Here is a 27,012-nt window from a genome sequence, read left to right on the forward strand (position 1 = left end):
ATAGCTCTTTAAAAAAAAAAAAAAGATAGGGGTTTGGGAGAAGGGGGTGGGATTATGGACATTGGGGAGGGTATGTGATTTGGTGAGTGCTGTGAAGTGTGTAAACCTGGTGATTCACAGACCTGTACCCCTGGGGATAAAAATATATGTTTATAAAAAATAAAAAATTAAAAAAAAAAAAGTGGCTTTTATGCATAAAGTATATTCCATATTTTCTTGGTTAAGCGTTGTCTGAAAAAAAATTTTTGATAGTGTATATGCTTTATAACAGAAAAGTATTCTCTTGCTATAATATATTATTTATCATTTTACATTTTTTTATATTATATATTATTTTTCCTATAATAAAAAGCCATTTTTTTCTAGTGGTTTAGGCACTTGAGGTTTCAACATACAAGATTAGAATTAACATATGATTATAGAATTAAATCAAAAGGCTTTAATATGAAATATGCTTGCTTATTAAAAATGGAGTAAAACCTATTGCACATACACATATTTAAGTTGTAAAAGGTGCACCAGCTTTTGGGCTTTACTGATAGACTAACTCATAGTTATTTTAAGTATGTCCTGTGAATGCAATGTGGTCATTGCATCAATTTCCTCTTCCCTGAATAGCCTAAGTATGATTAAATTGAAAATAAAGGGTACAAGAGAACAACTGAATTATTAAAAAAAAAAAACTATAAAAATAGAGCTCCAGTAGTTACAACTTAAATATTATTCCAATAAAAAAGGAAACTTACAAAGTCCTAATATTCCTAAAGTATAAAGGTGATAAAATCATGTATAATTTAAAAGTTATTTTAAAAATTTAAAGCAGTATATAAATTTTTCTTGAAGTTTTAGCATTCTAATAGTATTACACAAGACTTAGAAATAGAATTGAAATATCAGGTTATAGTACTCCAATTCAATTTGTGATTTTACCCATACTTATCTGGAAAATGGAAAATAAATTCTTCTGTTTTTAAGCTCAATTTCACTTCTGCTAAATTTCTAAGTATAAGATTATAATAATGTTTCTTAAATATTTAAAGATCTGAGGATTAAATATATATTTTCTTTACAGTAAAACCTAATACCCTAATCTATCCCACTGAACAGTACAAGTTGGGGGAGTCTGGGTGGTTCAGTTGGTTAAGTATGTGACTCTTGATTTTGGTTCAGGTCATGATCGCAGGGTGGTAAGATCCAGCTCCATGCTGGGCTCTGGGTTCAGCATGGAGTCTGCTTGAGATTCTCTCCTTCTACTCCTGTCCCTTCCCCAGTTCTCACACTCTCATTCTCTCTCTCTAAAATAAATAAAATCTGGGAAAAAAAAGAATAGTATGAGTTGATTCAAAGATGGTAATAACCATCTTTGGTTACAATATAGCTCAAAAGAATTCTAATTAGCATTCAAAAAATATACAATTACATACGTACACTATGAAGTTGTAATTGATTTGGTATAGAATCACTACAATGTACTTACTGAGAAATGGTGTTGGTATCTAGGTCAACACAACTAACATCTGGTGGAGGATCATAGAGATCAAAGTATCTTGAATCAATTCCTACTATGAATGGACATGGTGCACTCAAGACATCTGCTAAAGCCAATGGGCAGAGAGGAACATACGGGCATGGCCAGTGGAAAGGGAAAATCATCTTGGATAAATAAAAGACAGGAGAATATTCAGCTGTTTGACAATGAAGCATAATTTATCAGCATACACAAAAAACTGTCTTTTAAATATACATACCTGAAGTCTAGCATTTGATAACAAATAAAATAATTATAATATTAATGGTCAGAAAATTAACATTTTTTCACAACATAAAAATTCATTACTCCCTGAATTTTAGCTAAGTCTCAAAGTAGCTTTAAATTAAATAAATAAATTAGGTCTAGAATGAAATTGATTGCCAATAAGAACTTTGATACTCACAGACACTAATGCTTCTGTCACACTAGTAAGCACGGAAGGCCTTAAGGAATGGATGAGAATCTTATGTTCTGTTACTGCAAACACCAGTAGTGTCACAGCATTTTCAGGACCTAAATTTTGAAGTAGTGTTGAAAACTTGCCACCACTGTCAATCCAAACAAAAATACACAATTAAAAAAAAATTCAAATACCTCATTATCCAAAATAGTGAAAAAAGGTCATGATTAGTATAGGATTATATTATTTATTCAACTTTAAATGTGACTGCTCCCTTATGTGTGAAAAAATGTCACCAGAAACACATTATGAAAATAATGAAGTTTTCTGAGGTTTCAGAATTATTTAATTATTGTACATTGTATTCAATATAGAAAATGAAAAGTTTTTTTTCTTTTCAAAAAAGATCTGTTATGCAGATAATGTCCAAGTAAAGAATTCAATCTATAAGAGGGATATTTTGGTTGAAAGCATATTTGTTTTATGGAAGTTTGTTTTTTAGTGGCTCATCTTTCATGGAGATTATCAGAAAAATGCATGACTTACAGGTCTACTTCTCTTAAGGTAAATATGCCTATTAAAATTTGGATTTACAAATGGACTATCTTTGGTGATATAATGGTAAGAATAATGTGATATCGACAGCTACCAAGTCGAGCAATGGTATACACATAAAAAGCAAATAAATAACCTAAACTGAGACATTCTGTGTGATAATAAATACTGAACTGACAAAGTAAGTAATTCAGTAAGCCAATCAGTATGTTGCCCTTATAATGCTAAATAACTGGCTTCACCAAATTAACGTTTTTTAAATAAAGCAGAACTGATAACAAGTCTCTTGAAGAAATGCAAACATGTCCACTAAAACTCTGTGCATGTTCAGAGCAGCATTATTTATTATAGCCAAAAAGCAGAAACAAGCCAAATGTCCATCAACTGATAAATGAATAACTAAAATGTGGTCTATCTATATAATGGTATATTTGTTGGAAACAGAAAGGAATAAAGTAATGATGATACAACATGGATGAATTTTGGACAATTTATTATATGTGAAAGAAGCTAAAACCAAAAGCTCACTTATTATATGATTCCATTTATATGAAATATCCAGAATAGGCAAATCTGGTTGAATCTGTAGAGACAGAAAGATTCATGGTTGCCCTGGGCTGGGGAGTGTGTATGTGTATGTGTGTGTGTTTGTGCGTGTAGAAATGGGAGAAATGGGAGGGAAGGTAACTGAAAGGGCACAGGGGTTCTCCTTTAGAGTGACGCAAATGGTTTAAAATTGATTATAATGACCTCTCTAAATCTCTATACTTACAGAGTGAATATAACCACTGAATCGTACAATTTAACTGGGTGAATTATATGGCATGTGAATCATATTGATAACGCTGTTCTAAAAAAAAATTGTCTTGGGTAATTTAGGATCATTTTATTTAAAGTCTCAGTCAGTCAGTATTTTAGTTTATTTCAGCTCAAACAAAGGTTAAGAAAACACTGCTCACTCTGGACCAAGACCTAGTGATGAAATAACCTGCAATTCTTACAAAATTAATGTCAAAGATGGCAGCTGGTCTCCCTTAGGTACGTGCTACAAAATAACTTAATTATATCGTAACTATTTCTCTGCTAGAAAATTACATAGCTAATTACATTTCAGGAAGTGATACTTTTGAAAATATATTTCATAATTTCTCTTAACTTCTGAGTGAGGAAATACCTTGTTTTATTCCATGGTTAGTATTTAGGAGTATCTTTTTTATTTGTGGATTAAATTTAAAATTAATTGCATTTGAATGCTCTTCAGAAGATATTTAAAGCTAAAAATAACTCTTTTCATACTCAAATTCTATATACATATATACCTATTTATGTAACAGTAAGTACTTGATAAATAATGGATACATAAAAATACCAAACTATTATAAAGGTTTTTCTTTTTCCTTTAAGTAAAAGGAATTTAGGTAAGAAACAGTTAAATGAGAAGTATTTCTATCAGTATCTGAAATTTTACCTAGGGAAAAAAAAATATTTGAATGTCACTTTAGCTCACACTAGATTTGAAGAAACACAAGTAAAAAGGAAGTTTTACTTGCCTTAGTGGAAGAGGTGAAGAAACAGGTTGACTGAGAATCAGATTATCATGTGGTGATAACTAGAAGAAAATTTACAATAAAGTGTTTGAAATATAAAGATGAGCTTTAAAATACTTTCTGGTAAAAAAAAAAAAAGTAGGCTAATAATGATGTCCACGAAGTTTCAATATATACATTAACCAGTATATGAACTGTTTATGTCACTTATTAAGATCCTGAAAAGCATTTCCTAACCACTGACCTCTTCTAACTACTAACTTTTCCTATTCTGAATTCTCTTTTCCCCTAATGCAAATTTAATAAAATTTTATTGAAAGACCAAATTATTCATTTAATACCACAAAATCAGGGTTAGCAACCCTATGGCCTCCAGGGCAAATCCACAGGCCACCTGGTTTTTTGTTTGTTTGTTTGTTTGTTTGTTTTAGACCACCTGTTTTTACAAATAAAGTTTTATTAGAACAGTAGCACTGCTCATTTGTTTAGGTATGATCTATAGCTGTTTTTTCACAGTAGGAGCTGAGTAGTTTTGACAGAGATAGCATGGCCTATAAAGACTAAAATATTTACTGTTTGGTCCTCAACAGAAAAAAGAGTTACCACCTTCTGTCATAAAACAAATCTTTTATGTGTATTCAAACTGAGTCATTCACATATACATATACACACACACACACACACACATTCACATATACATATACATACATACACACATACACACACACACACACATACATATATTCTGGCACTAAATACCAAGAAGACATGTGGATATACAAACTGATTATGAAGATTATAAAAATGATATTTTTTCTAGACATTTTATCTGTATCAATAGTACAATTGTTTTATCTTCATTTTAAAATTTATGCATATTTAGGCATATTTCCACAAATCTCTAAATACCTATTTGCCAAATACTTGTAATTTTGAATGATACCCCACCTCCATTAAGGGCTGTGATAAATACAGTAAAGCACATATAGTGATAACACATAATAATATTTTCTTTATAGAAATTGCTTTGTAAATGGTGATTAAATAAGCAGACATCTTACAGATCAAGAGCACAAACAAAAAAAGAAATGTAAACAAAAGAGCAAAGATACAGTCATTTGGGACAAGCTATAGGGAAAACAATTTATGTTCATTTTGAACTTTCCCATCACAAAGCTATGAACCTTCCTTCCTACATAATATATATGAAACATACAACTTTTCCTTATATCTACTCTAATATATTTAACTTCAGGAATATATGCCAAAGGTTAGGGGAAAGAAATTCCTTTTTGTATGTTCAAAATGTCTACTGCCAACTGCTTTAACTCTTCGAACTTTTATCTCAGGGGAAACATTCGATGTCTGCCGAGGAGGCAGTTAATAAAACACTAAGGGCCCAAATTCCAACATGAACTACTATCTGATTCTTTAGATAATATTTGTTCTTTTCCTCCATTTATAATTGTTATTCTTATGGTACATTTTGACAGAGCCAATAATGATTTAATAGGGCACTTAAATCAAGAAAATCTTACCTGGACTAAAATTCGTGGTCTCTGAGGAGATGGAAAAGGAACTTTATGCATAAAATGAGAAATATGCCTTAAAAACAAACAGACAAGAACCCAATTGATTCCAAAGTGAATACCATATACTATAAAGGTCAACATGTCACAAGTCTGAGTTGAGTCAAATGTTCTGTGTACTTCGAAATTCCTTGCTTTAGGATACAAGAGTTTAAGTAACAGATGGTATAAACAATAATCAAATAGACAATGAAGATATTTAGATCTCACTTGCAACAAATTTTACTGCATAAAACATTATTCAATAGAATAAAGAATGTGTTTATCTAATTTTCCTTTAAATTCATGATATCTAAAGATAGGGAATATTTTTAAAAGTTCATAATAAACCCAAATTATTTGAAAAATAAGAATTACAAAACTAATAAAAAAATCCTAAGATCCTAATTAAAAAATGCCAATTAGGTTCTCCAAACGTCGCAAGAGCATCAAAAATGAAACATTCATTTGATTTTGTTAAGAGATAAAATCATTTAAAATAACATGATGTGGGACACCTGGCTGGCTCAGTCTGAATCTCAGGGTCAGGAGTTTGAGCCCCATGTTGGGTGCAGAGATCACTAAATATATAAGTAAACTTTAAAACAAAATGAAAATAAAGTACCATGACTATAAAAGTATAACAGAGAAATACTACCTGATTGAAATAACCAAACTTTTTTTTCCAAATAACTCTTGAAAAACCTAGTTTCCACATAAAATGTACTGAATTACCATTACAAACATACCACACATAATGGAAAGATCTACCAAATTTTGACTGAAGAATACTTCTCTAACTTACTTCTCAATTGGAAGAACGTGAGGTCCAGAGATAGAATAACGATACAGAAAAGTCAAAAACTTCCTGAATGCATCAAAAAAAGGCCAGTGAGAAAGAAGACAGATGCATTTATTAGTGTGAATTGTTTTGGAACTATCAGATTTCCCATCTGCTGATGATGCTAAACCCAAAAGAAGTCTCTGTTTTTCTGTAAGATTTTCCTCAGAGTATGGTTCATAAAACTGAATAGCAGCACCATAGACCTGGAAAACAAGTAATATATTTAATAAATACTCCTTATATCATTTATTCAAATCACATCATTAAATATGTAATGCATGAGCCATTATAAGCTAGACCATTATGAGCCATTTATATGCCCGAGAGCCAGGCAAGGTGCCAGGTACCAGGAACACAGCAATGAGCAAACATCACTGTTGCTTTCTTGAAGTACATTAACACACACACACACACACAACTTCACAGTGCTACTCTCTTTAATTAAATTGAGTTTGTTTTCTGAAGAGTGAAAGCAACTTATCAATATTCTCTATAAGAAAGTAACTGAAAATAATTATTTAGTAGACAGTGGGACAGAATGTCAGATAAGGGAATATATATTCCAGCTTCAGGCGATTCATTAAATTTCTCTGGACCTCAGTTTTGCAATCTATAAAATGAGGATATTAGAATAGATGATTTCCATAGTCGTTTCCAACTGTAATAGTCTATAATTCCAAATAGTTTTGCATACTTAATAATGTCTTTTGTATTACTCTCAAAACTTTATCACAGAAAGTGAAGCAGTAAAGGACCATCATCTGATGATGAAAAAATCTTTCACCATATTCACAAAAAAGCATTGGGGTGTATGGGGCAGAATGAAAATTCTCTTTTCCCTTACCTCTGTATATAGTTATTTTAATCAAGTGGAAGAAGTATGTACAATAGATTCAATTTAACCAGTTGTTGCTACTGTTGCCTATATTATATAAAACTTAAGACTTGATAATACTAATTAAAACACATAGTACCTTTTCAGCTGAGGCTCCAGTTAACACAAATGTAGAAAACACAGGGAGAGGGTATTTGCTGTTGGGTGGCCAACATTCAATAGTTGCACCCATTGGTAAACAAAATAAGGGGACAGATTCTGGGAGTGAGAAAGATTCATAATCTTCTTGAGGATATCTACAAATTAGACCTATAAAAACAGTAATAAATATTAAGTCATCAGCTCTTGAATTTAGGTGCTCATAATATGAATGATGCTAAAACGCTTTATTATTTAACATATTTAGTAACATTACATTACATATATGCTCATCAAATAACTGAATGCTTCAGTAGGATACATCTAGATTTTAATCCTCAAACACTGTAAATATTCATAATAACTAATTAATATTTATCATGCTTCATCCATGAAGGCTAAGTAAGACAAACAAGAAAAGATTATTCTGAAGCAACATACACAAATACGAACACAATCCTAAAACTTCAGTTTGTGGTCCCACTACCTTGAAGCATATGCATATACTAGTTTTTTTGAATATTTAGCATGGTTACCCCAGCTCCTTTAAAATGAGTCTTCCATTAAGTATTCAATAAACATAAAGATAAGATAAAACAGGAAGAAAAAAAAAAGACATGGGTTGTGGTCCCCGTCCTGACACTAGCACATCATAAGATAGGGTTTTTTTTCCTTAAAGTTTACTGGCCTCATAATATATGTTAAGTATTCCATGAAAAATTATACTTACCAGCTTTGTAGGATATAGTGTTAGTCTTTGCCACTGATTTTTTATAACATAAGTACACTGCAGATCCCCACTGAATTAAAAAAAAAAGGAAATATCATTTAATTTTAAAAGGCAGTAACTTAATAAAATGAAATCTCTTTGATATCTCCAGTATACATTAACTAAAATGTAGTAAGTTTTCTGTAAGCTAATTCTAGTTGGTTGTTTTGCCAGCATTTTATTGCAGTTTTTCCCACTTTTCTCTCGAGGTGATATTTAATGTTGCTTTGCCCTTGTAATAATGATAACATGACCCTTTAAAATAACTAAGCCATAACAATTTAGATTTTATTCTAACTCCAAACTTTGGGCAGAAATGATCAAGAAATATCTACTCATGGGTATAACTGCCTTTGGATTCTACAACCTCTTTCCAATATTGCCAGATCTTTCTGCAGCTCTTTATACCAAAATTGAAGAGTTGTAGTTTGCTATATCCATTTCCTGTTTCCCATTTTCTCCTGAATCAATTCCCAATCAAGTTTTAATCTAACCATTCCTTAAAAGAACACTTTAACAACTTTAATGATGCTAAGTCTAACAGTTGTTTCCTAGTCTATATCTCATTTAACCTCAGCAGATACGGACACTACTAATGACTCCCTGAAACATGTTCTCGCCTTTTGAGGCATCACATTCTGTGGGCACCTCCCCACCAAAATCTCTGGCCACTCCTCAGTCTCCTCCTTTCTCTTTTCCTGATCATTGAATGTGATCTCTCTTTTTCTTTCTGTAAATGATCTCATACATTCAGTCCCATTGTTTTCTGTAACAACTTCTCCCAAAGGAGTCTCAAATTTCTAGTCCCAGCGCAGCTGAGATGGGGAAGACGTGGGTAAAGGAAACTGGGGGGTGAAGAAAAGGCATTCACTTTTAGACATGATAGGTTTGAAATATCTATTAGACAACCAAAGTGAAGAATCAAATGCAGGTAAGGCAAGAGGTCTGAAATGGAGATGTAACTTGGGAGATTCACTACTTGACATCAGATGGTGATAGATACATGCACACAGCATACTCCTCACCCCCCCTTAGAAAGCCCTTTCTTCATCATCTAATGCAATAGCAATCATCCCTCTACCCTACCCAGTTCCCCTGATCATCCCATCTTGCTTTTTTTTCCCTCCATAGCACTTACTACCATGTGGCATATTGTATATTTTCTTATTATGTGCTTCCCACCACTAGATTATAGGTTCCATGATGGTAAAGGCTTTATTTTGTTCATTGCTCTATCTGTAGTACTGAAAACAGTGCCTATTACGTAGAAATGTTTAAAAAATATTTGTTGAATGAAAGTGAAAGGAGGTGTTGGTGCACACATGATGGCGTGCCCCTAAAGCCAATGTGTGGGGACAGATTCACAGCACCGAAGACAATATATAGAGGAAAATAACTTACTTTAAGAAATCTTATTAAAAAGATTTTAGAGAGAGAGACAGAGCGAGCAAATGTGCATGGGGAGGGGCAGAGGAAGAAGAGAGAGGAAATCTAAAGCTACGTGTAGAGCCGGATACAGGGCTTGACCTACAACCCTAAGATCACAACCTGAGCAGAAATCAAGAGTTGGATGCTTAACTGCCTGAGCCACCCAGGCACCCCAAGAAATATTTTTAATTACTAAGCGACTGTTAAAACAAACACCTATATAATCATCCTAGATTAAACAAAATATGTTAATAATTTAATATATTTGCTTCAAATGTTTTAATTCATAAAGAAAAAAATTATAGGTTTAGCTAAAGCCTTGTCTTCCACCCCTTTCTGTCCTCCAGAGTTAACTACTAGCTTGAGGTTAGTGCATTTCATTCATATGCATTCAAAAACTTTCTACCACACATCTGTAAATATATATATTATTCTTTTGTATACTTTATAATCTAACATAAATGGTGAGATGCTGAATATATGCTTTTAGAGCTTGCATTTTTAAAAAAGCTCTTTAGTATGTTTTTAATAATTAGTAAAGTTATAGAGATCTAATTTCTTCATCTGAACTGCTGGGTATTATTTCATTAATAAATAAACCACCACAGTCATTCCTATACTGACAGACACTTGGATTATTTCCTTTTGGGGAGGAGGGGTTATTATAAACAATGAAGCAGTATGTTGACTCCTCATCTAGAAATTTTTCTTGTTAAACATTTTTCAAGGGTCTCCAGCAAACTAGTATGTTAAATTATGCTTAGGACATTAAATTATGCTCATTGCTATGTTGGCATTTTGTTTTGATAAATGTTTTAATACTTTTGCATCAAAGAATGGATATATATAGGCACCTGGGTGGCTTAGCCAGTTGAGGCATTGACTCTTGTTTTTGGCTCAAGTCATGATCTCAGGGTCATGGGATCGAGCCCCATGTCAGGCTCCACACTCAGCACAGGGTTTGCATGAGATTCTCTCTCCCTCTCTCTTCGCCCCTCCCCCTGCTTGCACACACACTCTTTCAAATAAATAAATCTTAAAAAAAAAAAAAAAGAATGGATGTATATAGAAGTCAAGTGGATATTATGAATGTAGGTAAACTAGACTTACAGTTTCTGAAGGTATGTACAAACATATAAATAAAAGACCTTCTACTGATAGGTCCTAACTCCAGTTCTCAATAGCCAATTTGTAAAGATAACAAAAAGCCCTCAATGATAACCTTTGTGATGATCAGAAAGGAACTACATGACCATTTGGATATGGTAGAAACCAAGAGGAACATTCTAAAATAAAAAACGGACTTAAAAATGACAGTAAAAGATATGGAGTTCCAAAGGAAAAGAACCATACTAAAAGAGGGTTTTCTGAAGTTTTTTTTTTGCATACACAGTTCAGTGAAAAAGAAAGTAGGAGGAATCACTATTCTAGAAATGTTTAACTTCTAAATAAATTACCCATATTGTGGTTTACATGACAAAAACATTGTTTCAGATACCTTTTTTTGTGACGGAGGGAATTAGGTACATGATTTAATTACTTAGTTAATAACTCTACTCTTTTTTTAAAAAAAGATTTTATTTATTTGTCAGGTAGAAAGAGAGTAAGAGCGCACAAACACAAGCAGGGGAAGCAGCTGAGAGATGAGAAGCAGGGCTCCTAGTGAGCAAGGAGCCTGATGTGGGACTCGATCCCAGGACCCTGGGATCATGACCTGAGCTGAAGGTAGACACTTAACCGACTAAGACACCCAGGCATCCCTATAATTCTACTTTTTAAAATACAGACATTCATAAAAGGTTGTAAAACAAGAACCATTTGGATAGAGTATTAAAAAATACTCTCAGTGAGTCAAAAATTTGCCAGATGGTCCCAAATTTGCCAAAAATTAGCTTTGTGAATCAAAGCACCTGACTAGCATTTTTGAAACACCTTTTAAGTTCTCTTTTGGCTCTAAAATATACTTCTACTCTAAATCATTCAAAGTTCAAGTCATTTAAGGCTTACAGTCCAAAGTTTAAAAACTAATAATTCTTGAAAACTCTTTCTATAAGCTTCTATAAGCTTAATGGGAGGGTGGGGGAGATTCTTTTTGAGGCCAAAGCTGTAAGACTGATACACAAATCATGCAGGATTTGAAGAAAGTTTCAACATAGATCTCATGTCCATTAGATTGGTTTTTCTTTATTTCCCTGGTTTAGAAACCTAGTAGATGACTTTCACTCAAGCTACCCAATCTTCAAAAACAAGAGTCAGCTACATAACTATTGCTGGGTATTATCAACACATCAATAATTTAATCCCAACCATTTCCTGATTCTTTATATATACATTAGATATGAACATAAGTTTCCTATATTGCATGCCTATTTTAAATTTTCTGAAAGAGTAAGAAGTCATTATATATCTGCTCCAAAGAACAAAATTTGCTTTTTATTACCTTATAGTTGATGGAAACAAAGATTGTTAATAGATATAAACCACAACCCATCACTTAAAAAAGACATTTATTGCTAAGAGCAGGCACACTTCCCTATTTTCAGGACCGACACTAGATTTAAGAATAAGAAAAAAAAATTTTAAGAGGATTTTATTCCTGTAAAATTTCTTTAAAAATTTAGGAAGAGCTTAAACACTGGGCAAAAATAAAATTAAAAAATAACAACAACAACAACAACAAAACTCTTCTCTGCTGAATGTCAATTATATTTCAATACAACTGAGAAAAAGAAAAGTTTTCCTTCAGACATTAAATACACATAATAGGGACTGTTGAAGCAGAGTTAACCAAATGTATAACTACCATTTATATAGCACTTACTGTGTACCAGATGCTATCCTAAATTGTTACACATAATCTGGAGTTCAAATCCAATAGTTTAGATGGAGACTATTTCTGTTCACATGATGTTACATTCCTCTTTCTTCTTTTAGGAGAGAATAAATGCTCTCTGACAATACTGGGACCAATGTTTCAGGATAAGGAAAAACAGAAACTCCTATCTCTGGTTTCAGTTTCAATGCAGTAACTCTACCTTGAACACACTGATTAACTAATAAAACCTGGAAATGGTTCTGATGACACTGTCGATTTACTTTGAATCAAAAACGAACACATCCACAAAATAAATGGAAAATTCACCAATGGGGAAGTGGGAAGTACCTGTGAGCCTGCACAATATTGCTAAAATACCAGATCAAATCTAAAATGATAAGATGGACATCACATCATGGAAGTTCAAAAGCCCTTCTTGCCATCACTCTCAGTAACACATAAGGCCTGTAAAACTCTTGTTTGCTACCATGATCTTTTTTCTCCAGCATACTTTCTCCAACTCTCACCTGTCATCACCAAACCAAAATACGATGGAAGGATGGCATGAAAGGATGGGGCATTTTATATGTGAATGGCTATTGACAAAAAATGGTCACCCAATTAGGAGTCACACTGCTGCAGGTAATTTGTTTAGGATACAAGTTAGATACGGTCAAATATCCATTTTTTGAATTACCTATTTAAAGACTTTATTTAGGACTTTATTATTTGAGAGACAAAAAGAAAGACAGTGAGACAGAGAGCTCAAGTGGGGTGAGGAGCAGAGAGAGAATCAGACTCCCCGCTGAGCAGGGAGTTCCTGGGACTTGATCCTGGGACTCTAGGATCATGACCTGTGCAGAAGGCAGATGCTTAACCAGCTGAGCCACTCAGGCATCCCTCTATTTAAAGATTTTACATAAATACTGCTGCTACGTAAAGTTGCAGATTTTTCTTAAAGAAAATCTGGAATTGGAAGATGCTTACAGATAACATGATAACACACATTTAGTACTTTCGTATATGTACTGGGACACAATTCTAAATTCATGTAATTATCACAATACCTTATGAGTTAGATGATATTAACCTCATTTTACAATTGTGAAATTGATGCATAGAGAGACTAAGTTACTTACCCAAGGTCACAGAGCCAGTAAATATCAGAATTAGGATGCATATTCAGACACTCTGGCTCCAGAGTCTGTACTCTGAACCACTTGGCCATACTGACCTTAACCACTACAACACAAATCTACTTTACTATCTTACTGAGGGAGTTCAAAACATTTTTCAGGGTTACAAAATCTGCACTGTATCCAGCCACATGTCAATACATTTCAGTTCTTCCTCTTCTAGCTTTATCTAAACCTTCGGTATTTCTAATGCTGCTTGTTTAACAGAAGAGAAAATAAATAATAATTTAAAAAAATCTGCTTCCCATAAAACTTAATAAATGAGATATGTATAAATCTTTTAAAACTTAGCAAAGTATTCATTTACATGGTTATAACAGGACATATCTGCTCTAGGATCATTAAGAAATAAAGTTTGAAGTAGCATTCAATGACTCATTAGTTGTGTATAACACCCAGTGCTTATGCTGGCTAACTGAACATAATAAAAAAAAAAATAAATGAATGAATGAATGAATAAATAAATAAATAAATAAAAATTAAGTTCAAAAATCTGTGGTTAAAAAATCCAACTGTTGACAGTTATTTTTTTTAAAAACCCAAACTTTTATTATATTTTGTTAGTAGGATATAAATTGGTTTAACCTTTTTTTTTTCCTCCCCTCAAAGATTTCATTTGTTTATTGGAGAGAGAGAGAGGGAGCACATGGGGTGGGAGTGAGGGGGTTGTCAGAGGGAGAGAGATAAGCACACTCCCCACTGAGCAGGAAGTTCAATGATGTAGGGCTCAATTCCAGGATCCCAGGATCATGATTTGTGTTGAAGGCAGATGCTTAACTGACTGAACCACGCAGGCACCCTGGGAAAGGGTCTTCTTAATGAAAGTACAAAGTACCACAGACCTTTCAGAGCAGTGTGTCAACAATTTCCAGAATGTGCAGCATACCCTGGGACCCATCAATTCCACTTATAATTATTTATTCTTCCAAAGACACTTCAATAAATATACAAAGAAAAAGGCACAGATCAAAGTAGCATAATTATTAGTAATGGGAAAAACTGGAAATAATTTGTAATCATCATTCCTCACTTTTGTATTCTGAAATATTATACAATTATTACAAGAATTAAATAGAGAGTTATTATCAAGTGAAGGCAGATAGTGGAAAAAAGTTTACATCAGAATATATAAAAATTTCCAGTTTTTGAAAAATAGAGGATAAATTTATTCACATTTTATATATGTCCACACATATGCACACAAAAAGGTCTGAAAGGACATAGGACAAATTGTAATTAGTAATTCTGGAAAGGGATTACAAAAGATATAAGTAGGAACAAGTAATAAGAACAAGAACTTTCATTTCAAAGATCTAAAATTTGCTTCTCCTCTCACTCTGGGGGTGGGAAGGGGGGCACAAAATTTTTTTCTTTAAAATTTAAAATAGCAAAATGGGACCAAGACAATTACAGACTATACATAGCCTTAAGGCTACTGAAAGGACTTTGGCTTTTAGTAAGAGTGAGATGGGAAGCCATTAAAGGTTGTAAGCCCAGGAGTGACATGGTCTGATTTATGTTTTAAAAGGATCGCTCTTGCTGCTTCAAGAATAGGTTGCAGGAAGCAAAATGGATGCCTTGATCAGTTAGACCAGGGATCTGGCAAACTATGGCCTGCATCTGACCCAAGGCCTGCTTTGTACACTAAGACTGTTTTTTACATTTTTATTTATTTTTAATTTTTTAAAAAAGATTTTATTTATTTATTTAACAGAGAGAGAGATATCACAAGCAGGCAGAGATAGAGGGGGAAGCAGGCTCCCCGCTGAGCAGAGAGCCTGATGCGGGGCTCGATCCAAGGACCCTGAGATCATGACCTGAGCCGAAGGCAGAGGTTTAGCCCACTGAGCCACCCACGTTTTTACATTTTTAAAGGATTGTTTTTTTTTTTCTTTTTTTTTAAAATTTTTTATTTTTTATAAACATATATTTTTATCCCCAGGGGTACAGGTCTGTGAATCACCAGGTTGTTTTTAAAAAGAGAGAGAGAGAGAGAAAGAGAATGTGACAGAGACTATGTATGACCTGCAAAACTTATTAGTTAGCCCTTTATATGAAAATTTGCCTGTTTCCTAAATTAGAAAACTATAGCAACAGTCCTGTTAAAAGAGCATTATGGCTTGGACCAGCATTGAAGCAATGGATAGGGTGAGTAGTAGTCAGGTTTCAGATACATTTTGAGATTAGAGTCAACAGAATTCACAGAAGATGTGAATGAAAAGTAGAAGAGAAAGGTTACGGATTACTGCAAGGTTTTTAGCCTGAGCAACTAGAAGAGTGGAACTTCCATTTACTAGATGAGGAGGACCACGGGCTAAATAGGCTGGGATAGGCACACAAGAAGTGAGTTTTAGACATGTTAAATTTGCAATGATTTATTCTATAAGATATTCAAGGAGAGATGAATTACATAGGTCCAAGATAGACACATAAATTTAGAAGCCAACCACTTGTATTTAACTTATATTTAAATGATTAAATCATCAAGGGATTGAGTTCAGATGATAAAGATAAATGGTCTGGGCCCTCTGAGCCTATGGCACTGCATTGTGTAGTGGTTAGGGATTAGTAAAGGCAGAAGGGGAATGGGGCAAGGTAGGAGGAAAAAGCAAGAAAGTACATAGAAAGAGAATACACCTTATCTTCCTGCCATTGTTTCAAGAAGGAAGACGTGATCAGCTGTGTTAAAACCTACTGAAAAATTACAAATCAAGACCATTGGATTCAACAAGTGCAATCTTGGTGGAATGATAGGGACAAAAGCCTATAGTTAGGCGTTCTATAGTTAGAGAGTCAAAGTGAGGAAGCAGACAGAATATAGTCCCCTCATCTGAGATGTTCTTTGTAAAGGAGAACAATAAAATGAGGCAATGGATGGAAGTGGACATAGAGGTCAAGGAGTTTTGTAAAGATGGGCTATACTGCAACATGCTTTGCATGCTGGAGGAAATAATCCAATAGAGAAAGACTGATGATTCCCAAAAACGTAGGGAAGCCATGTCCTCAAATACACAAGTTTATGGCATCTAAGTGTAGGGATTACCCTCGGCTAGTACTACTTTTCCAGTAAGGGAAAAAATATTATTTTAATTAAAAAGCAAGCAAGCAAACTTTTTGTACAACTCCTTTTGAAAGTACAACTAAAATACTTCCCCCAAAATAAAATATCCAACATCTTTAAAAACATATTTTTAGGTATACCTGGGAGGCTCAGTCAGTTAAGCATCTGCCTTTGGCTCAGGTCATGATCTCAGGCTCCTGGGATCAAGCCTGTCTGGCTCCCTGCTCAGTAGGGAGTCTGCTTCTCCCTCTCCCCTTCCCCCTACATGCTCTCTCCCCCCCCCAAAAAAAAACACCCCAACAATGTATTTTTTAATTCACTTATTATAATATGCTGCTTTTCAGAGATTTTAAATTATGCTCTTTTCATCAGTGGCTAATTTTATCAGTACAAAAGAGTTACTTACCATACTGTTATTGAGATTCTTGTCGACTTTGCAAAATGTGTGTGGTGGGCTTTCTCCTTTACTGGGTACAATAATACATATGTCTGTGACAGCCAACGTATTCTGAGTCATGTTTTCAGAGGCTCTTCGGAAAGTGATATAAATTTTTTGTGATGAGGTACTGCCACTAATATTTGCGGGGCGTCCGTAGGGAGTAGTCTGAATAATTTCACATCCCTGTTTCAATCTTTCTTTCCAGTCATACAAAACCCTAAAAGAAAAATACATAAATAACTACATAAATGCAAAACATCTTCAAATAGGATAGGTAATATTGTCAGATATCATAAGCCAACCTTTAAGTGTAGCAGATATTCCAATCTTACTGCAAGTTTGAATTGCACAGTCCCATTTAAAAGTACAGGATAGTGGTTTCCCCACCAAAATTAAAATAATGTAAGGAAAACTCAGTTTATCTTTTGTGTTTGTTGGCATAAATCACATAATGGCAACAACTGCAGAGGCAACTGTTTTAGCATTCCATTTAATAGATTTACTTATTTATTTCTGTCTCTAAAACCAACCATCTTCTTTTGAAAAAGCAACTTTATATTTTAACCAAAGTTAAAACTTTACAAAAGCCTTCTTGTCAAATAGTATAGAACCTGCCTGTATGCTTTTACTTCTTATACTCCCTCAAATTTAAGAGACAGCTCTAGGTTTTTCAAAAGAGAAAATAACCTCAACCCATCTTTAATCAAAGATGGGTGAAAAACATAGGCTTTTTTTCTTCTTTTTCTTTACTGTGGGAAAATGGTAGGCTTTCATTAACGGTCAGGCCAGCCACCCATTCCTTACATCTTCCAAAAAGTACTTGGGGATACAAGGAAAAACGTCTTACTGTAATAATATTAGTCTATTCCCTCAGAGAATTCACTGATTTGTATTTTACTGCTAACTCCCTGACATGAGCCAAAAAAATAAAAATAAAAAAAATAAAATATAAAGCTCTACTATATTAAGTGTGTTTCTGCATTTGCTATAAAAATTGTTATATAACAGAGGGGCACCTGGGTTGCTCAGTGGGTTAAGCCTCTGCCTTCAGCTCAGGTCATGATCTCAGGGTTCTGGGATCGAGCTCCACATCAGGCTCTCTGCTCAACAGGGAGCCTGCTTCCTCCTCCCCCTCTGGCTGCCTCTCTGCCTACTTGTGATCTCTCTCGATCTCTCTCTCTGTCAAATAAATTTTTTTTTAAAAAGTTTAAAAAAATTGTTATAACAGGCAATATCCTCAACATCAGTGAGTATTTCCTTTTATAAAATCTCATTATTCAAATAAAATTAAGTGCCAAAAATTGGTCAAAATATTTCTTTCTAATATTATTTTTAATTTCCCTTTTTGTCGTGGCTGTCAGCAAACAAATTTTTCTTTCAACTTTTATTTTGAAAATTTAGAGCTAAATTTGATGCTTAATCATAGCAACTATGTTTATCCTAATGTTAGCTTAAATGCTGATTCCTCCTTCTCTTTTTGATCTTGCTTTTCTGGTGTTTTTTTTTTGTTGTTTTTTTTTTTTTTTTTAAATCTTTAAAAAAAGGCATTGTAGGGCTACCTGGGTGGCTCAGCAGGTTAAGCCTCTGCCTTTGGCTCAGGTCATGATCCCAGGGTCCTGGGATCGAGCCCTGCACGGGGCTCTCTGCTCCGCGGGGAGCCTGCTTCCTCCTCTCTCTCTCTTTGCCTGCCTCTCTGCCTATATGTGATCTCTGTCTGTCAAATAAATAAAATCTTAAAAAAAAAAAAGGCATTGTAACAGAGAGAAGTTAGACACATCTCAATTCAAATTTCTACTACCTGTTACTAGCTGTATTCTCTTAGGCAAATATTTAATCTCTCTGAGCCTTATACTACTCAGCTATAACATTTAAAAACCAAGGATGGGTGGGTCATTCAGTCAGTTAAGTATATGCCTTCCACTCAGGTTATGATCCCAGGGTCCTGGGATCAAGTCCCTCATCAGGCTCCCTACTCAGCAGGGAGTCTGCTTCTCCCTCTCCCTCTGCCACTCCCCCTGCTTGGGCTCCCTTGTGTGCACGCGCTCTCTCTCTCTCTCTCTCTCTCTCTCTCTGTCAAATAAATAAATAAAATCTTAAAATTTTTTAAAAAAAATTTAACCCATAGGATCTCAAGAGAATTAGATGAGAGTATAAGTAAGTCCTCTAAAATAGTGCCTGGAAAACAGATGCTCAATTGAAAACAAGAAAACAAAAATATAACACAAAACAACATACCATCATTTACTACCTTGAATTTCTTAAAGATATGGAATATAAATATATCTGATAATAAGATACCTGTTTTCTTTAATCAGGTATTATGCTATTATATATACATTACTTATGTTATTATTTTTTATTTTTATATTGTTAGGAACTTTTCTTGTCTAACTAAACTAAGCTTTTCAAAGGCTCTTAAAAATGTTGCCCTAGCCTCCACAATGACAAACAAGGGGAATATTGATAAGAGTGGTTAATTTATTCATTCTAGTTTAAGCTCTTTGCTAGTGGAGAATCCTTCCTATACTTGGAAAATTCCTCATCTCTAAATTAGGAAACTCCAACACCCTAATAAGAATCTGCAACATTCCCTTCATTTCATCCACAATCTATAATTCTGAGGATGTTCAAGTTGTCATACGAGCAAATTACCTGATCTTCTGAAAAGAAGATCTGTAACAGACTCTTACTATAGAGAACAAACTGAGGGTTACTGGAGGGGAGGTACGTAGGGGATGGACTAGATGAAGTGATTAAGGATGAATCATTAAATTCTACTCCTGAAACCAATATTACACTATAGTCAACTAACTAGAATTTAAATAAAAATTTGAGGAGTGCCTGGGAGGCTTGGTCTATTAAGCATCAGACTCTTGACTTTGGCTCAGGTCATGATCTCAGGGTCCTGGGTTCAAGCCCCACGTCAGGTTCCCCACTCAGGAGGGAGTGTGCTTGTCTCCTTCTCTCTTTGCTTTCTTTCTCTGTGTCTCTCTCTTTCAAATAAATAAATAAATCTTAAATAAATAAATAAAAACTTGAAACAAATAAAAGATCTAAAAGCTGGCTTACTTTCCCAACTCATTTACTAAATACATAAGCTTTACAAGAAGCAATATAGTAGGGTCCCTGGGTAGCTCAGTTGGTTAAGCATCTGTCTTTGGCTCAGGTCATGATCCCAGGGTCCTGGGATTGAGTCATACATTGGGCTCCCCGCTCAGCTGAGAGTCTGCTTCTCTCTTTGCCTGTCATTCCCCCTGCTTGTCCTCTCTCTTTTTCTCTCTCTCTGACAAATAAATTAAAAATCTTAGAAAAAAAGAGGCAATATAATAGCTGTTCTGAAACCAACTTTAAATTATAATTCCTTCATGAATTAAGAGAATAAAAATTGATTTTTGATCAAACTTTTTGACACCAAACATTAGATGATAGAAATTTTAAAGTAGAAGAAATTTCAGGAACTTTTCCAATTCATTTTATCTCCCCTAAGGCATTAGTAAACATGACTGTACACTTTCAGACTTAATATAATAGGAGATGGAAATTTTATGGTCCCTTCTGGGAACATAAGTAGGGATATTGATATGTTCTTTATTTTTAACTCAAAAATTGCTCAAGTACATGCTCTTTTGCAACTGAGCAATGAAAACAAGAAGGCTAATTTTTATTTCTTATAAACTATTTTGAAGACAGTATTAGAGCTACTTGTAGCTTTCCTTTAGTCTTTTTCTTTCAATTTTTCAGTGGGAACTTATTTCACGATCTTTGAAATTTTGTTCCTCTTTTGTTCCATATATATGGATATATCTATATCATATATATATATTTATATTTATATATTCTCCTTTTGCATATATAATATATATTATATAATGTATATATGATGCCAATTTCTGCAAAGATTGGGTTCTTTTTATTTATTTTTTTTTCTTAAAGATTTTATTTATTTATTTGACAGATAGATCACAAGCAGGTAGAGAGGCAGGCAGAGAGAGAGGAGGAAGCAGGCTCCCCGCTGAGCAGAGAACCGATGCGGGACTCGATCCCAGGACCCTGAGATCATGACCTGAGCCGAAGGCAGAGGTATTAACCCACTGAGCCACCCAGGCGCCCCTGGGGTTCTTTTTAAAAAGATGAATATATATTACATATATATGTAAGAGAAATAAATGAATGTAAGGATACATATATATAAAGGAGAAGTACATCAATGTAAAGATAAACACATATCCATATACATATTCATCTTTTAAAAAGATCCCTGATCTTTGCAAAGATTGACAAGCTGAGTACTCAAAATCTATAAAGAACTTATCAAACTCAACACCCAAAAAAATAAATAGTCCAGTCAAGAAATGGGCAGAAGACATGAATAGACACTTTTGCAAAGAAGACATCCAGATGGTCAACAGACACATGAAATGATATTCAATATCACTCAGAATCAGGGTAATACAAATCAAAACTACAGTGAGATACCACCTCACACCAGTCAGAATGGCTAAAATAAATAAGTCAGGAAACAATAGATATTGGTGAGGTTATGAAGAAAGGGGAACCCTCTTACACTGCTTGTAGGAATGCAAGCTGGTACAGCCACTCTGGAAAATGGTACAGAGGTTCCTCAAAAAGTTAAAAATAGTACTACCCTATGACCCAGCAACTAGATACTAGGTATCTACCCAAAGGATACAAACATAGTGGTCCGAAGGGGCACCTGCACCCCCATGTTTATAGCATCAATGTCCACAATAGCCAAAATATGGAAAAAGCCCAGATGTACACTGACAGCTGAGTGGAAAAAGAAGATGTGACACACACACACAAATACATACACAATGGAATATTACTTAGCCATTGAAAAAAAAGAAATCTTACCACTTGCAATGAGGTGGATAGAACTAGAGGGTATTATGCAAAGAGAAATAAGTAAATCAGAGAACAATTATCATATGATTTCACTCATGTGTATAATTAAACAAAACAAAGCATCACAGGGGAAGGGAGGGGAAAAATTTAAAAAGATGAAATCAGAGAGGGAGACAAACCATAAGACACTCTGAACTATAGCTATGAAACAAATTGAGAGTTGCTGGAGGAGAGATGGGTAGGAGAATGGAGTATGGGGTAACTGGGTGAGGAGGACGTTGGATTTAATGAGCACTGGGTGTGACCAGCAACTGATGAATCAATAAACTCTACTTCTGAATCTAACAATATATGTTAATTAATTGAATTTAAATTACCAAAAAAATCTGATAGGCAATAAAAAAAATTGATGAGCTGATCCTAAAATTCATACAGAAATTCAAGGACCAGACAGAATAGCCAATCTCAAAAAAGAACAAAGTTTGAAGACTTACACTTCCAATGTAAAAACTTACTACAGAGCTATAGCAATCAAAACGGTGTAGTACTGGCACAAAGATAAGACATGTAGACAAATAAAATAGAATTGAGAGTCCAGAAATAAAACCATACATTCATGGCCTATTAATTTTTGAAAATGGGAAAAGAATATTCTCAACAGTTGTTGCTAGGACAACTGGGTATCAACAAGCAAAATAGTGATGTTGGACCCCTTCCTCAACCATATACAAAAATGAACTCAAAACAGATCAAAGACCTAACTATAAAGGCTGAATCTATAAAACTCCTAGACAAAAACTTAGGTGTAAATCCCCATGACCTTGGATTAGTAAAAGCCTTCTTAGAGATGATGCCAAAAAACAAGCAACAAAAGAAAAAATAGATCAGACTTCATCAAAATTAAAAACTTTTTAGCTTTGAAGGATGCCATAAAGAAAGCAAAAAGACAACCCACAGAATGGGGGAAAACATTTATAAATCATATATCTAAAAAGGGACTTGCATCTAGAATATGTAAAGAACTATTAAAGTTCAATAATAAAAAGACAAGCCAATTAAAAAATGGGTAAAGGATTCTGAATAGACATTTCTCAAAAGATTTTCAGGTGGCCAACAAGTACATGAAAAGATGTTCAACATCATTAACCATCAAGCAAATGCAAAAAGACCAAAATGAGATACCACTAGGGAAGCTATAATCAAAATGACAATACAAAATGTTGGCTAGGATATAGAGAAATTGGGGCGCCTGGGTGGCTCAGTGGGTTAAGCCGCTGCCTTCAGCTCAGGTCATGATCTCAGGGTCCTGGGATCGAGCCCCGCGTCGGGCTCTCTGCTCAGCAGGGAGCCTGCTTCCTCCTCTCTCTCTCTGCCTGCCTCTCTGCCTACTTGTGATCTCTCTCTGTCAAATATATAAATAAAAAAATCTTTAAAAAAAAAAAAAAAAAAAGGATATAGAGAAATTGGAACCTTCATACACTGCCAGCAGGAATGCAAAGTAGTGTGGCTACTTTGGAAGACAGTCTGGCAGTTCCTCAAAAGATTAAACACAGAGTTATCATAACACCCAGCAATTATACTCCTAAATATATATGGAAGAGAAATGAAGGCATACACCAATACAAAAATTTATAAATGATTATTTCCAGCAGCATTATTTATAATGGTCAAAAAGTGGAAACAACCTCCATGTCCACCAAACTGATGAACAGATAAATAAATTGTGAAAATAAATAAATAAAGGTACATCCATAAAATGGAATATTATTCAGCCATGTAAAAGAATAAAGTACTGACACATACAACAACATGAATAGACCTGGAAAACATAATGCTGAGTGAAAAAAGCCAGGCACAAAAAGTATTCTTTTTTTGCCCTAGAGTATGATTCTATTTATGTAAAATGTCCTGAATAGGCAAATTCATAGAGATAGAAAGTAGAATAAGCACTGCTAGAGCTGAGGGGATTAGGAAGAACTGGACAGCAACTAAAATGAGTATGAGGTTTCTTTCCAGCATAATAAAATGTTCTAAAATTTATTGTGGTGATGGCTATACAACTCTACAGACACTAAAAACCACAGATTGTACACTTAAATAGGTAAACTACATGGTAGGCAAAACCTATCTCAATAAAGCTATTATAGAAAAAATGAGCCCTAAGTTTAATATAGTATCCGAAGCAAAGCACTAATTTACCCAAAGATCCTTGTTTGATGCTTACAGCCTTAAGCATTTATCTACAATGATCATATGACTGATGCTCAAAAGTCATCCTTTTCTAGCACTTTTAAAATTATTAAAATTCTTGTGGTCAGGACAATACCCTAGTTTTCTGGTACTTTGCTGTAGAAGTTTTCAAAGTCTCTCCCTTTAACAAAAAGAAGCTCTGACAAGAAGAAAGTGCTGGAAACAAAGGGATAATCAAATGGTATAAGGAACACAGAAAGAGAACCCAGGATTCTAAATATGTGTCTATTTTTCTAAAGCTGCCATGTATTTATTAATAAACAAATTGAACAGTGAACTTCAAAATCTACAAGGCACATTAGTTTGATCAATAGCAACAATTAAAAGAAAAAACAACTTACCCTAGATCTGTAAGTGGAGGCTTATCTCTTCCTCTTCTGTAGCAAAGGTAAATCTGTGGCCCCACAAGACTTCCATTATTGAGATCAGCTGACAATCCAGTTGGGGTAACATCAATACATATATAATCCCGTGGTACTTCCTCCCCAAGAGATTTAATAATCACTGAAACATCTGTGATAGGTTCTTTTGGTTTAGCTACTTTATGACAGGCATCATTGAACTGAATTTCTTCTTCAAGAGGCTTTGAAACGTCAGTTAATCCTGCTACAACAAAGTAGTCAGCAACACGAGGCCCCTTATCTTCAATCATCTTCCATTACAGAAGGTTACATCTAAAAGGAAAGTGAAAGACTTAGTAGTCTCCTCTAATAAGTCAAATAAATAGAAGTGCTTTGTGCATAAATAAGAATGAAAAACTATAGAAAGAATACTACTTCTCTGATAAACAACACTATTATGCATTTCATTTCAATATGTAAAATGCATGTGTTTTAAAAAATGGGAATATATTTAGCATCATTTTCTGAATATGAAAGTAATGCATGAATTTCCATTTTTTACAACATGGAAGCCTGGATTACCTAAGTAGATGACAAAAACAACAAAACACATCCTTGTAAATGCACAGACTAACCTGTAAAAATGAAATCCCCAGGGCCCCAAAATACCGAGGAACCGAAGACCAGAGTGCAGTATAAGCTGATAATGGGTTGGGGAAATTTGCTGATCTCTTTAGTACTCAAGGGGTTTGTGTTTTAAAAGGCATTACAGGGACAGGAGACAAGGCTTTGGAACCACATAAGATAGGGAATTAGAACTGAGACATCTGTATAAAACCAAAAGCCTCAAAGGCCTATATCCCTAGTTAAAGAGTGGATTTTAAAAATCCATCCACTGGTACAGGGAGATTATAGATTGCCTCAATCTGGGCCCAGCTTTGTGGGGAGTGGGGACTGGTAAAAAGTCTCCTCTGTGAATGTATAACAACAGGCCTACACAGACTTGGATATGATGTTTGACCATAAGCCATCTGCATAATCCCAAGAAGCTCCAAACAGATATTAGCAGTTACTGTTCCCAGGCTAGTTATACCCTGGGGGAAGCAAATACAGAACAGTTCTAGAAGGGAATACCCTCAACCCACGTTCTCCACAGATAAAGCCCAGCGAAAGATGACCTCCTACTCCAAAACTACAAAAACATCCAAAGAAAAACCCACCATGAGTGAGTCTCAGCAGATACAACAAACAGAGGAACTTCAAATAACAAAAGTGGGGCAGAGATTAGAACAGTAATGCATGCTTATAATAAATTCAAAGAAAAAATACATAAAGTAGAATCCCATTATGTATTTGCAAACACTTTCATAGCAAAATTCCCTTCAGGTGTCATTTCAACTTTATTTGTTTAACGAGGAGAATACACCTTCTACAGTATGGTCATTCCTTATATAACAGTTACAGGAAAAAAGTTTAATATCAAACAGATACTTTCCAACATGTGTCATGCTAAATTTAGTTCCTATAAATGAAAAAAAGGACAAATAAACTATACACACACACATACACACACACAATATGTCTCTTTCGTATATTTATAATAAAATATATAAAAATATGAAAGCATCAGCCGTCCTTTGATAAAGGTAACTTTAACTTTGCTTACTAGCCCAAGATTTTCCAAGTCTATTTGAACAATGAACCCTATTTTCCCACTTAAAAACTAGAAAAAAAACCTCTAAAAGATGCTTTAGAAAATGCTAGTTCAAAGTAAATGAACTTTGTAGACTATAAAGTAACTGAGGGCAAACAAATTTTTATGGAGTATACTTGTTTGTAATATAACTGTCACCATTTTCATCATAATCCCAAAACTTGTTGAAATTTCTTTATTGCTAATGTAATAAATTTTCTAACATAATGACGTTTCAGAATTCATGCCACATTTTGCAGAATCTGTATCCATTGCTTAAATATACTCTAAATATTCCCACTGTTCACTTAGAAAACACACCTAAAGAAGGGTCAAATGTTTCTACTTCTTTTATTTATATGTATATGACTCCAATTAGCAACTCCCTTACATATAAGATTTCTGCACAAAATAAAGGGATTAAACTTTTCAGAAATGGCCCCTAGCCTGACAATAAAGAGAAAGTAATAAGCTGTCTCCTGGGAAGACTGTTAAACAGTCGTCACTCTCAGCTGACTACATGTAACAGGTGTTTCACAAAAAAACAAGTAGTTTTACCCTGATGATCATCTATCCATTTCTAAAATGTAGGAGGACGAAAGCACATTTTTTATTTAAAAATTTTTAAATTTTGTTTTGTTTTGTTTAAAAGTACCTTTTTTAAAAGTACTTTTGTATTTAACCTTTTTCTTCATTTCATTACATAGTCTTTGAAAATATATCTTAATGGCTCCAT

The 27,012-nt window shown here is 34.2% G+C and overlaps 1 protein-coding gene across 7 annotated transcripts in view; it reads right to left on the bottom strand.

The window, feature by feature from the left end:
* The window catches only part of DENND4A (DENN domain containing 4A), a 129,355-nt gene that overhangs the window by 60,347 nt on the left and 41,996 nt on the right, over positions 1–27,012 (bottom strand). For all 7 annotated transcript variants that reach the window (XM_059372296.1, XM_059372302.1, XM_059372301.1 and 4 more), the window contains exons 3-11: positions 24,584–24,916; positions 17,094–17,343; positions 8,149–8,218; positions 7,420–7,589; positions 6,407–6,648; positions 5,572–5,638; positions 4,037–4,095; positions 1,935–2,079; positions 1,478–1,653 (exon numbers count right to left, since the gene is read on the bottom strand). In XM_059372296.1, the coding sequence (XP_059228279.1) occupies positions 1,478–1,653; positions 1,935–2,079; positions 4,037–4,095; positions 5,572–5,638; positions 6,407–6,648; positions 7,420–7,589; positions 8,149–8,218; positions 17,094–17,343; positions 24,584–24,894 (1,490 nt within the window). In that variant the 5' untranslated portion in view covers positions 24,895–24,916. The remainder of the gene's footprint in view (positions 1–1,477; positions 1,654–1,934; positions 2,080–4,036; positions 4,096–5,571; positions 5,639–6,406; positions 6,649–7,419; positions 7,590–8,148; positions 8,219–17,093; positions 17,344–24,583; positions 24,917–27,012) is intronic.

Source organism: Mustela nigripes, chromosome 13 (genome assembly GCF_022355385.1).
Source record: "Mustela nigripes isolate SB6536 chromosome 13, MUSNIG.SB6536, whole genome shotgun sequence".
NCBI lineage: Eukaryota > Metazoa > Chordata > Mammalia > Carnivora > Mustelidae > Mustela > Mustela nigripes.